Source organism: Apaloderma vittatum, unplaced genomic scaffold (assembly GCF_000703405.1).
Source record: "Apaloderma vittatum isolate BGI_N311 unplaced genomic scaffold, ASM70340v1 scaffold13335, whole genome shotgun sequence".
Lineage (NCBI taxonomy): Eukaryota > Metazoa > Chordata > Aves > Trogoniformes > Trogonidae > Apaloderma > Apaloderma vittatum.
In genome coordinates this window covers 45,518-57,792 of record NW_009717701.1, presented here as the reverse complement: position 1 = coordinate 57,792, position 12,275 = coordinate 45,518, and the positions used below count along the sequence as shown (strand labels likewise).

Genomic DNA, 12,275 nt, shown 5'->3' with positions numbered 1-12,275 from the left:
CAGTCTCTCTTCACAGCAGAGATGTTCAAGTACCTTAATCACCCTCGTAGGTCTCTGTTGGACTGGGGATGGATTTCATTCCCCATGGTAAACAGGTCAGACTTCAGGGAGGGACTTGAGAGCCCTGGAGGAGAGTTCGGGGCTTGGTTAGGAGGGAAGTTGCCCCAAGAGCCGTCGCGAAGGAGGTCGAGGCCTGAGCACCAGCCCTCTCCCTCGCCGAGGCATCGCTCCTTGCAGAAGGGATCATAACACCAAAGCCCCACTGTCAGTACCTTTTACAAGTCACAGAATTGCCCAGATTGTAAAAGACCTTTAAGACTGTGGAGTCCAATAATTAGCTGACAAGTCCAGAGAGACCAAAATGCAGAATGATGACAGAACAGATTTTGAGAGAACCTGAATGCTCCATCAGAGGTTAGCAGCCCCAAGGTGAGCCTGTTCTAATTTTATTCCTCATCAGAAACACACAAAACAAATCCTAAAGCACCCAAACGAATGAAACAGCCCCTGGGGGCTACCCTTGCAGTTAAAGTCACTCTTAGGTAGGTGAAGCACCGTGCTCAGTGGACAGGCTCATCGCTGTTGGGTGAAGAAAAGGAGCCTGACATCCCAAGAGAAGGAAAGTATTTCTGGGAGTCACTGTAAAAGATATTTTCCCATCTATGAAGCCTCCGTCCGTAAAAATGTTTCACTGTGTTAGTCAGTGACCTTTAAAATAGGTCATTCTCTTGGAAAATCCATTTCTCCTTAGGATAGTTGCTTGCAGCGTCATTTCCAACACAGTAAATTTAGCTCTTAACGTTGTCATCATTGCTATAAATGAATGAAGAATAATTTAAATATGTATATCCATTTTTAGATATGAGGGCGACCACAAAGAACAGGCAATAGAGAATGCAAACCTGAAAAACAGGAGTCTTAAAAAGGACATTGGAAATGTACTTTGAGTTAAATTGGGTGTACGTGACTAAGGTCTTATCACGAAAATTTATTCCGGGTGATAATTCTTGACTAGGTTTAAAGTGCCATTTTGGAGTCAGGATTACTGGTTACAGGAAAAAAAACCCCACCAAATAGCAACAGTGTTTTTAGAAATTGATTTAGATCAAACCAAAGCTAGCAAGTTAAGACTATAAAGAATCTTGGACCTTCATTACTTTTAAAATTAAGTTAAAAACCACTGAGCAAACAATAATCAAAGCACTTTTTGTTCTTTTTAGTGTATTATTAAAAATGTGTCCATACTGACAACCTTCTGTTCAAGGGCTTCCTTTTCACTAATTTTTTTTTCACGTTTAATGAATTTTTGGGAAGTAGAGATGTGAAGGACATTTGTAAGTAGTTCATGTATTTTTCATGGGAGAATTTGAGAACTGCCAAATTCAGCCTGTCCTGAACAATATTAACTCAGCCATCATACTTAAACCAAGAAATAGGAAAAAATAGTATAACTAATTATTAGCATGAAATTTGATCGAAAGAAAATTTCATATTCTTAGAAAACCAGGATTGTCTTTGAGAAATGTAACTGAAAAATGACTACATGCCTGCTGTTTTTTCAAATTTCAGATGGGATAGCATTTTAAAACTATAAAATATCTTTTCCAGCACAAGCTGTGAGGTATTCTCAAGTCTTAAGGATTTACAAAGTATTAGTCATGCTATCTGTAAAGAAAAGATAAAACATTTATGAGTGAAACATCTGCTGGTTGCCATTTAGAAACTGAGTTTCAGGTCAAGCTATGAAATTGAAGTCGGGGTACCAAGCACTGCCTCCTCAAAACCTATCTGCAGTATCATAGATTATGTGAAATAAATTATTGTGGGACAGGTAGATTAAGGCAGTGCCTGCCTTAAAAGGCAGCTACAGGAAGAGAGCAGCAGACATCAAAGATGTTGCCCTTGTCTGAGGAGTTGGCCATGAAAACGAACAAGGAGCTAGGCTGCACGTCGCCTCACAGGACAACCAAAATTGGCTGAATTGACACCAGAAAAACAATCTGACCTGAGGAAATGCTCCCTCTTGAACCGAAAAGTCATCCCTGTTTTGCAATACAGTACACCCTCGGGCAGGGACCTGGAAAATTAAAATATATCCAATGCATGTATGTGTTTTCCTTGCAGAATTCCATCTTGTTGGTTACAGACCATCCTTCAGTCTGCAGGCATCATGTGAGCACATCTGGACACGCTTTAAGTTGCTTCCAAAGCAAAGCCCTACACATTTACGCTTTCCACTCTGAAGTCTTCTGGTTTCTAAATGCACTTTCATTATGTTTCAAAATTGCTGCAAAAGCCAAAAACACTATTTATAAACAGCACGGCGGTCTGCAAGGGTAACTTCGGTTGCACTGCTGACTTGATGCTATTACACAGATAAGCCACTTTGCGGTAATTTAATTTAGTTTACTAAATTCCTTGCTAATTAAGAGTAATGTACCCATGCACAGCAGTTGCTTTTGTAGCTCTTCGAAATTAATTTACGCACGCTTCTGCAGTAATACAAACCATGTATTTTTCTTTTCTCATTTTTATGGGATGAGAGTGTTCAAACAGAAGTTTGCCACAGACATTCTTTCTGAATTAAAGATGCACTCAGGCATAATTGTCTCCGTTCAAAAGTACAAACAAGTTCAGATCTGCGGAGATAAAATAAAAGCCAAGATTTAGAACATCTACTGGATCTCAGAGACTCGTCTGCTCTTCCCAGGTATAAGGGATCCTGGGAACGTATCTGCAAGCTCTTCAGATTACTGATTTCGTATATGAAAGAGAAATCTAAACAATTTGCTAAAACCTGAAACCATGTGGATGCTGTATTTTCTGCAATGAGAGTGTGGAATCCCTCAGGTGCCACAAATTCCAAGTTTCCATAAGAATCTCAGATTGTTACGACCACTTCATGGGAACAAAGCGGAAACAAGACCACTCTCTTTGGTCTGTATTGTGTCCACTGCTTCCTGCTTGAGCTGCGTCTTTTAGTAGGAAACTGAAATTTTGAAATGCAAAGATGTAGATTCAGTTGTTGACACCACCAGTTAGTTCAGTGATGATCATTTAGATGCCCAGTCATTTTATCCGACAAGTGTGCATTGCCTCTGAAATACAACAGAGGTGCCAAAAAAGCAGTTCCTTTCACCGCTTTTCTAACAAATTTCAATATGTTCGTCATTCAATGAATGGTGCAGTAACAGTGGGATCACTAAGAAACAAATGGAATTTCATATCCCATTACCACCCTAACAGAGCACAGTGAGCAACTGATACCTTTGATATTCCAATGAAGCAAAAACCGTGTAAGCCCTCTCGGCAGCTGCTGCGTAGTCTCAGGCTTCGCTCGTTCTGCTGGGTTACAATTCACTAATTAACCATTAGAATAACTCAGCGTGGCCTAGAGTGCAATTTTGTTGAGATGGGTATTGTGACATAGCAAGTCTGCCCAAGGAACTGCTAAGCTCATGTTAATGCCAGAAGTATTTTGATTAATGTTTCATTCTCTCGTTTCAGCCTCCAAGCGCTTAGGAATTGCAGTAATACCGGCTCAGAGTTCGAGTCCATCAAATCACATCGCAGCAGCAACTGTCTTGTGGAAGAGATGCCAGATGGGCAACAGATTGCTTCAGAGGCCACGGCAGCCGCACGCGCCTGACAGAGCTGTGTTGCCCATGAACAGGTATTTTCACTTTGCTCGTGCTCCTTTTGTGGGAGCCTTACATGTGCCTTATAAAGCTCATTAGAATATAGAATCACAGAATCGCTATGGTTGGAAAAGACCTTCAAGATCATCAGGTCCAACCGCTCTCTAACCTATAAGGCCCATTTCTAACCCACGTCCCTGAGCAGCACATCTAGACGGCTTTGGAACACACCCAAGGATGGGGATTCAACCACTGCCCTGGGCAGCCTGGCCCAGTCTTTTATAACCCTTTCCGTGTAGGAGTTTTTCCTAATGTTCAACCTTAAACCTCCCCCTGTGTAAGTTGGGGCCATTTCCTCTTGTCCTGTTGGTTGTAATTTGTGAGGAGAGACCACACCCACCTCTCTACACCCTCCTTACAGGTAGATGTAGAGAGTGATAAGGTCTCCCCTCAGCCTCCTCTTCTCCAGGCTGAACAACCTCAGTTCTCTCAGCTGCTCCTTATAAGACTTATTCTCAAGACCCTTCACCAGCTTTGTTGCCCTTCCCTGGACCCACTCCAGCACCTCGCTGTCTTTCTTATACTTTGGCACCCAAAATACGTCAGGTACTGCTGTGCCTGACCAAAAATGGGATGTTCCTTCACTCCTGAATCCTTCTTCCATAAAGACACACAAACCCTTCAAGTGGCTTTGCCCACAGTTGAGCGTTTTCTTTTGAAGTGGAACCTGACAGCTATTAAACTTGGTGTGACGCTGCTCCTAAGTGTCTTAGGAATGATGGATTGTCTTAGTAACAGCCCGGTTAGCAACTTCTCCGCGGTTTCCATTCTGTAACACTACGGTCCGCAAATAAACAGTGAAAAGATAAAAGGAGACATAACTTACAAAGTGAGTAACTGCTCTGAGGAAATCGTGGTGCTGAAACATAAAGTAATGGTCTGTTTGAATTTGTAACCTTGGTGGCTTAATGCATATCATTAGCAAATCCCTGTGAAGGTTACATTTAAAGACAGCCAAAAAAAAAAAAAAAGAAGCAAAAGTCAAAATAAAGCACCACAAAAATCCGGCTTCTTGAATAATAACTGAAGCAAAAGAAAGTAAGTTCAAACAAATAGTGTAGATACAATCCTCTTCAATAAATAGCTCTAAAGACCAATATATTCACAGAGGAACTTCAGCAATAATTTCTCCTAAAACAATGCCTTCCTTGCTTGAAATCACCTTTCTTCCTTGCATAGGCTTTATTTTTCCTCATTCAGAGTCAACTTCAAATTTCATAATAACTTACTGGCAAAAAGTACACTTTGGCAGTTTTAGTATTAAAAAGAAGTAAAATGTTCCTTGCATTTCTAGCAAAATCAGGTACAACCCCTTGTTTCTACACAGAGCGTTTTTAGTGGCTAACCTGCTAAAGTGCTTTCATCTGTAATTTCAAATCATTCTGTCTGAAATTTTCTCTAAGGGCCTCTTTTCTAGGAACTGGAAACTGATACTGATAGTTTGTGGGAAATTGCAAAATTGTGTCACATCACAAAATACTGAATTAAAAAATACTGAATTAAAGCATTCAGTAGGGTAAGTGGGTGCACCTCCAATACTATCTCATTTACAGCCCCGAAATTATAAACTTGAAGAAAATCTTTGAAGTGTTTAAGTGAATAACTAGTACGTATTGGAAGTGAACAGGCATCTCAGCAGCAATTTGTTTTGACATGATAAACCAGTCGGTGATTTATCCCTGCCAGAAGAAGCTGGAATTGGAAACGCTCCCACAATATTTTGTCCTTAAAAACGTTATAACTTGTTAAATATGGAAAATTGGCATGAAGGATGTAATGCAGGCTAAACTTCCCCCGATGCATTCTTAAAGAAATTTATGAGACTTCCAAATGTTCTGCCATTCAGTTATGAAATGGTTTCTGTAGAAACTGTCGTACAACATGACTTTTTGCTATAAACACATTTAGTGAAGTGGTTGACTTCTACGCCTTCACTCTGGTTTTATGGGGAGGAAAAAAACAACCCCATCCCCTTCCTTTTATCCTGCTTCTCCATCTGAGTTACGGGAGTAATACTTGACTTGTTCATCGAGATTTCCTTGGTTAAGCTGCAATGGAAATAAACACACTTAAGGAGGTTATTATTATTTTGCAGGAATTAGATCATGTAGTTTAATTACTCAACCTTTAATCTGTCCCAGTTGCATGTGATTTGCATACATTACACCAAAAGAATTGATACTGGGAGCAAATTCATTGTCCAAGTGTCAGAAAGTTGGAAAACTGAAAATAAGTGTGCTAAAACGATTTGACCAAGTTCCCAGTTCCCTGCAGTTCCCAGTGCCAACCTATCCCAGCATCTGTCCCATTTCATTACCTCTAGGTGCTGTGGAACAAGTTTAAAATTAGAAAAAATCCATCAACGTTGACCAAATTGGCAATCTAATCCAAGGCTGCCCCATTCTTCAACCGGTGTGCTAATGCCTGGCCTTCCAGAGATCTGGAAATTTCATGGCAACACCTCTTTCTCTGCGTGTTTTTTTTCCAGCAGACATAAGGCTCGTAGGAAGCGCTGACTGCAGGCTGAGGTTGTTTCTTTCATCCATTTTATCCATGGAGTTTTATCTGCGCCCTCACATTTCATTGCCAGGTGGAGGGTGGGGTAGAAGGGTTCCCGGACTCTTACTTTTTTGGCCCACAGCCTCCCTTCCTTGCTACCGCTATTTTCGTTCCAATAGCGGCAATAACGGCAGAGAGCACTTGTTCAGGCAGCGCTCCAAGGAGCTGGTATTTTTTTTGCCAGTGTCAGCCATAAAAACATAGAATAAAACAGAACAAAACATAATTGTTACTGCTGGCTCTGGCTTCTGAGAGCAGTCCCACCTACTGCTACCACTAATGAAACCAGCCCAGGGAGAAAAACAGTAAATTTTTTCCACAGCATTTAGACGAGGCCACCGTGATTCACCCATGAGCTGAAGGAGAAATTTCCAGATCTAACACATTCTGCCTCTGCCATCAAATTCCTGCTCCTCTTCTGCTCAGGCCATTGCTATTGCTGGTATCAAGTGCCACGTTCTGATGGGCATTAAATTGTGTTGAATTACAGCAAAAGCCTTGGTTGAACGGTTTGGAGGAAATTCTTTCTTTGACTTCAGACTTTTAAATTTTCCTTTAATTATTATTAGATGAACTGCTTACTGAAAATCTCACTGGAGGTTTGCAGAAGAGAGGTAGAATGATCTGGCTTTTTCCTGGAGTGGGGCAGACAAGCAGTAAGCACGCTGCCACACAGTCAGCGACTCACTTGGGAAACCCCTGTTCTCAGGTGGCATTTGATACGCTCTGAATTTCTGCCAGTTCAGGCTCCTTTGGGTTCGCAGGCAGAGGATCTGCATCGCACAACTTCAAAAGAAGAAAAAGCAGAGGGATAAATGGTGCAGAGGCAGGGAAGCATCAGGCTCTTTGACAGAGACGTGAGCGCCAGCGTTCCTGCGCATGCGCTGGCCAACACACCAGTTATGTTTGGCACCTCGCTAACGAGGCAGGGCTTGGAGGACTTCACTCTTGGACTTGAGCGTCTAAATTCCACTGTAGCCTTGGCTTCAGAAACACGAGCCCTTCTGGGCCAAGGTCCTTCAGTGACTCATTTCAGAGCGCATAAAGTAGAGAAAATAATTACCTCTCACCACGCAGAAGTGCTCTGAAGAAGTCCTATGAAATGCTCTGTGGCACTTATATTACTTTTTCAAAGTTCGGGTTCGTGGCAAACCGGGGGACTGCACAGCAAAATAACCCAATAATTACCAAATTAACTGCTGCAGGAATTAATATTCCAAACATCACTGAAAGCTTAGTTCAGGCTCCTTTGAAAACCCCAGCCATAGATGGGATTCTTTTTAGAAACAAATGAAATGAGGAGCCAAGAGCTATGAACGCCACAAATTAATCTTTGCACTTGCATACAGGCTGTCAGATTACCTGTGCTCTTAACTTGCTCCAGGACTTCTGCGTCCTATTTTTTGCCTGCTTTTCCATATTTGCTGCCAGCTCACTACCATAATTCGTCTTCTGGCATATATGCTTTCTGTCCTCATCACCATTTCTGGGTCACTTTACAGAATAAAGCCTTTGAAAGCTGGAGACCTCGTTTTGACCAGTTATAGTCACAACTACTGCTGCACATGGGAACATCTCATGAATTCTGTCTTCTCATTGCCAAGGGCAAGGGTAAAGATAATATTTCATGGCTTAAGCGCCCTTATAAAATGTTCACGGGCAAATTTTAACATACTCTTCTTTCCAAATCACATTTTTTAATCAAGGCAATAGTGTAAGCAAATAAAAACAAAAGCCTTAATTCAATTCTTGGGCAATATATTCTGAGCATGTAAACAACTTCTCTCTGGGCAGGTCAGCAGGGTTACGAGGACGGAGGACCTGCTTGCTACGTATTGGAAAAATCAAGAAGCCTCAGAGCACTCAAATACTGGAAGCACAGAGTCAATTTAACATTAGTGAACACACACCAAAGACACTGCTCATTTTCATTTCAAAAGAACTTTTTCTGGAAGAATGAAAGAAAACCCATAGGAAAGTAATACAGCTACGGTTCAGAAATGAAACAAGTGGAAGATTAACAGCCATGAAGTCGACGAGTTAAAGGTAAGGAGGATACAGGGTACGAGTCCAACTGCTCATTTTATGATCTTGCTCCTCAGTAAAATAAAACAGGGAGGGAAGGCCGTGGCAGCAACACGGGCAATAAAAGTGGAAGAGCTTAGAAACCTCGATTACTTCCATTATCAGGTTTTGTTTTAAATGAACACAGGAAATCTACCAGCATGGCATTTACTCCTGCTGGGACAAGGCTAGCTGTCAGCTTTTGAAGCTGTGATCTGGCACACCTCTAGATCTGCGCTTTGCCCGTAACTATTCCTTAATAACGAACTTTCACTCTTCTCATTACATCAAGCCTAAGCAAGGTTGTAGGGACTCCAAGAATCCAGAACAGCCTGTATGTCCCAGAACAGAAGTGACGGAGCAGCCGCTCTCTGCAAAAGCTCATAAAGGTGAAAGCAAAGTGTGGTTTGGTTGCTGTGACTTTTGACGGCTGTTTGAAGAGAGCTGCTCTGCAACACTTGGCTTTCTGGCAGGGCTGCAGGAGAACACTGCAAGCAGTTTTTGCCCGGCCCATAATGTGAAGGACAAAAAACTCCCTCCACTGAAACAGTATTGTAGTTAAGAAAGTAATTAATATTACTGCATTTTACAATGTATGTGCTTATTCCTATTACTTTCTTTTTGAGCAAGAGTAGTTTCTCCCACTATAAAAAAGTAGCAGAGACTATGCCACTGTGGGTTAATAAATGTATACAGGCAACCTGTGTTTAACACTGTGGTTTAATTAGAGCTGGACTTAACGACTTGTTTCTCACCAAAACTGTGCTCCGTGGCCTTATCTGCTTGAGGTTAACATCAACGCCAGAGCAGGCAGGAAAGTGCAGATCAAGCCAATGCCGTGCTTTTCCTTATGTCTGTTTATATTATTTTATATGCAAGGAGACTATTCTGATGTTGCTTGATATCAACTACAACCGGGCAGCAAATCTACAAGGTCAAGAACTTCTGCTGCAGAGTGAGATTCCTTCATGTGTATGTAGATGGGCAAAATATCATTCAAATTCCACTTTACAAGCCAGGAACTTCCACAGATGCTTTGGTCACATGGCAACAGCTTTTGGCTGAATTCCAGCTTCTGTGTTACATTCACAGACTCGAAGAAAAACGGTCCTAGCTACAACTTCAAATCTGATTTACCTCTGAATTTTGGTGAGAGCACTTTTATGAGTTCTGTAAGACTAGGAAATCAGCAAAGCATCTCGTCTGATGCTTCACACAAACTGTTATTAAAACTTCCATATAGCTGAACAGTTTCCATGCTGAAACTTTATGCTTAAAAATTCTGCTTCTTGGCTGGGTATATTGTTCCTTGGTCTAGCAGTAACATTAAAATAATACGTTTTCTTCTACAGGCAAATCTGACAAAACAGCCAGCTTGCCCAACAAACAGCACTATTTTGGAATCAAAATTAGAAAGTCCAGCAAATTGGGTCTACAGATCGACACTCAAACTTTTACAGGGCATGAGATGCAGATCTCTGAGAGCATAAAGCGGCACTTAATAGATCTCTACAGCTGCCTGGTTGGCAAAAAAACATTATCCAACGCTACACAAACAAAGCAAAATGACAATTCCAGTGCAACCAAAGTTTTGGTAGAAAAAACCCCACAAATTCCTGGCTTTGGTGAGTCTATGCAGTGGCTGACTGCCTCCAGAAATGTTCAATTCCCTAATAATGACTGCAAAGCTAAAAAACCCCCAACCAACAACAAACTTTAAAACATACATCAATTTTGCCATTTATATGTAAAGTTTAGATATGTCAAGATTGATGATAAAACTATTGGAATCTGACCAAAAGTTTCATTCCTGGTACAGCACTCACTCAGCCAGAAAATGAAATGCAACTGAGACAAGAATAATTTCAATCTAGCCAGTTATCCACTGAACTATACTTTATATACAGTTTATTTCACTAGAGATTTTAATTTTATACATAGTATAAAGGGGTATCCTGGTATCACACATATAGTTATTTTACCGTACTGTTTAAGAACCAATTTCTTTTTTACATAATACAGTATTAAGTACCATATTAATTAAAACACGTGATTTAAAAAAAAAAACAACCCTACATATAAATGGATGTTTATCATACGCACAGTGCAAGAATGTTTTTATATCATTGTAATCATGAAATGTGAATCTAAAATACAACACTGTGATTTAAAACTAATTTATAATTACGATGCCCCATGTTGTAGACAGATTGATTAATCTCCGTTTGAATTCCCAAGCCATGTTAAAATTCCAGACAAACGGCAGCAGCAGCTTATAATTACGATTTTAAAAAGATAACTTCCACAGTAACTCAAGTTTTACAAAACACTGGTTTATCCCTCCACTTCTGACCTTGACAGGGTCCTAAGGAAACAGAAGAATGGCACAGATGTCATTTGGAATTAGCTGATAAGTAATGCTAAATCAATTTTTTATTACTTCCGCACAGGAAACCTTTAAGGAAGATCGAAGAGGTAAAGATGGAGAGGTTTATGGGCAGAATTCTCAGAATTTTAGTAACGGAGTACAGGGCTTCTTCTCTGCAAACAGGAAGAAAACACTGTACTATAAATGAGGTTGTAACATTTACAGAAAACAATTGTGGAAATGAAAGCATTCCTCATGTAAACTTGTCAGAAATGACTTCTTCATTTTCCCTTTTGCAGAGCGGGGCAGTGGATGACTATCAGCTAATAAGAAACAGAGGTCTTCATCACCATCACAGAATATATGTGGTAGCGGTTGAGAATTACTAACATGTTTTCTCCCCTCCCTCCCCCCGTCCCCCCAAAGTTTCAAGTTCAATAAATAGTAGAAAAATAATCCTTTACTTAAAAATCTTGAGATGCATTGTCCCAGGTTCCATACAGCAATCGTCGGAGCAGTGAACTTTCTACGCACAAAGCGAACCGCAGAGGAACCGACAGCCTTTCCCCCGTCCCGCCTCCTCCAGCTGGCACGTTCTTAGTCTTCAGCTGCACAGATTTCTGCTCTTCCAGTTAAGGATACGAAATCAGCTCTGGCTCTTTCAACCTCGCTCTCTCCTCTTGGCTCAGTGTAACAGGGCTTACGAAGTTTCAGCTGCTGCTTAAACTCACGTCCCTCTTTCTGAAGGTCTAATGTGCCTCCTGCTCTATTTTATTCCACGTTATGGCAGGTCCATTCATCAAGCACGTTTCCCTTCTGTTACGGAGCCAACCTTACCTTTATGAAAACGTAAAGCTCTTGCGCCTAAACTCAGAAAGTTACTTAAACTGTTCCCGGTGTGAAGCACCGCCACGGAGCCACCCTGTTGCTGCATGGATTTTTACTGTTCGCGAGTTCACGTTGCTTTGTCGTCATTCATTAGCATTCTGCGTCCACCGTGTGTACCGTGACGGCGGCCTGTAAGTGGTGGCTGTGGTGAAGGGTCGGGTGGTGCAACCGGTAGTGGTGAAACTTGTGACTCAGCAGGGCAGCGGTTTGAGGCGGCGTGTCCAGGTCTAAGTCTTCATCGTGGTTTCCCACGTCAACTCCGGCCGACAACGGGTCGTTGTTGCACGGAGGGTTCTCGCTGTCCTCCTGAGGACTCATAGTGCTGTAGCCTAGAAAATAAATCCAGGAGACGAAGAATTAAAAGCAAGGCTAAAAGGTCAGTATTCCACGGTGCTGACTGCTGCGCCCATCACGGAATCAGGCAGTCAGTGCTTTCGAGAGAATAAACCAATTAATTTTCTTTACTGAAAAGGGAGAAAAACCCCAAACCAAACCCTCCACTCCTATGGATCCCCTTTCCTGTCACCGGCTTTGTTTATAACTTTTGGGGATCTACAGTCTGCACCACCCCAAAGAGCCAAAACCAACCACGCCTTCAACGCTTTGTTACGGTAGAACTGCTAGCACTGATTTGAAAACCAAATTGTAATGGACATTTTGGAGGGAGCGCTAACTTTGAGGATATTACTCAGATTTTT

At 41.5% G+C, this 12,275-nt stretch overlaps 1 protein-coding gene across 1 annotated transcript in view; it reads right to left on the bottom strand.

Moving 5' to 3' along the window:
• Nucleotides 1-11,474: 11,474 nt before the first annotated feature.
• CACHD1 (cache domain containing 1) overlaps nucleotides 11,475-12,275 on the bottom strand; it is a 43,341-nt gene continuing 42,540 nt past the window's right edge. Inside the window, exon 25 of the mRNA XM_009870002.1 lies at nucleotides 11,475-11,906. Coding sequence (XP_009868304.1) covers nucleotides 11,668-11,906 — 239 coding nt within the window. The 3' untranslated portion in view covers nucleotides 11,475-11,667. The remainder of the gene's footprint in view (nucleotides 11,907-12,275) is intronic.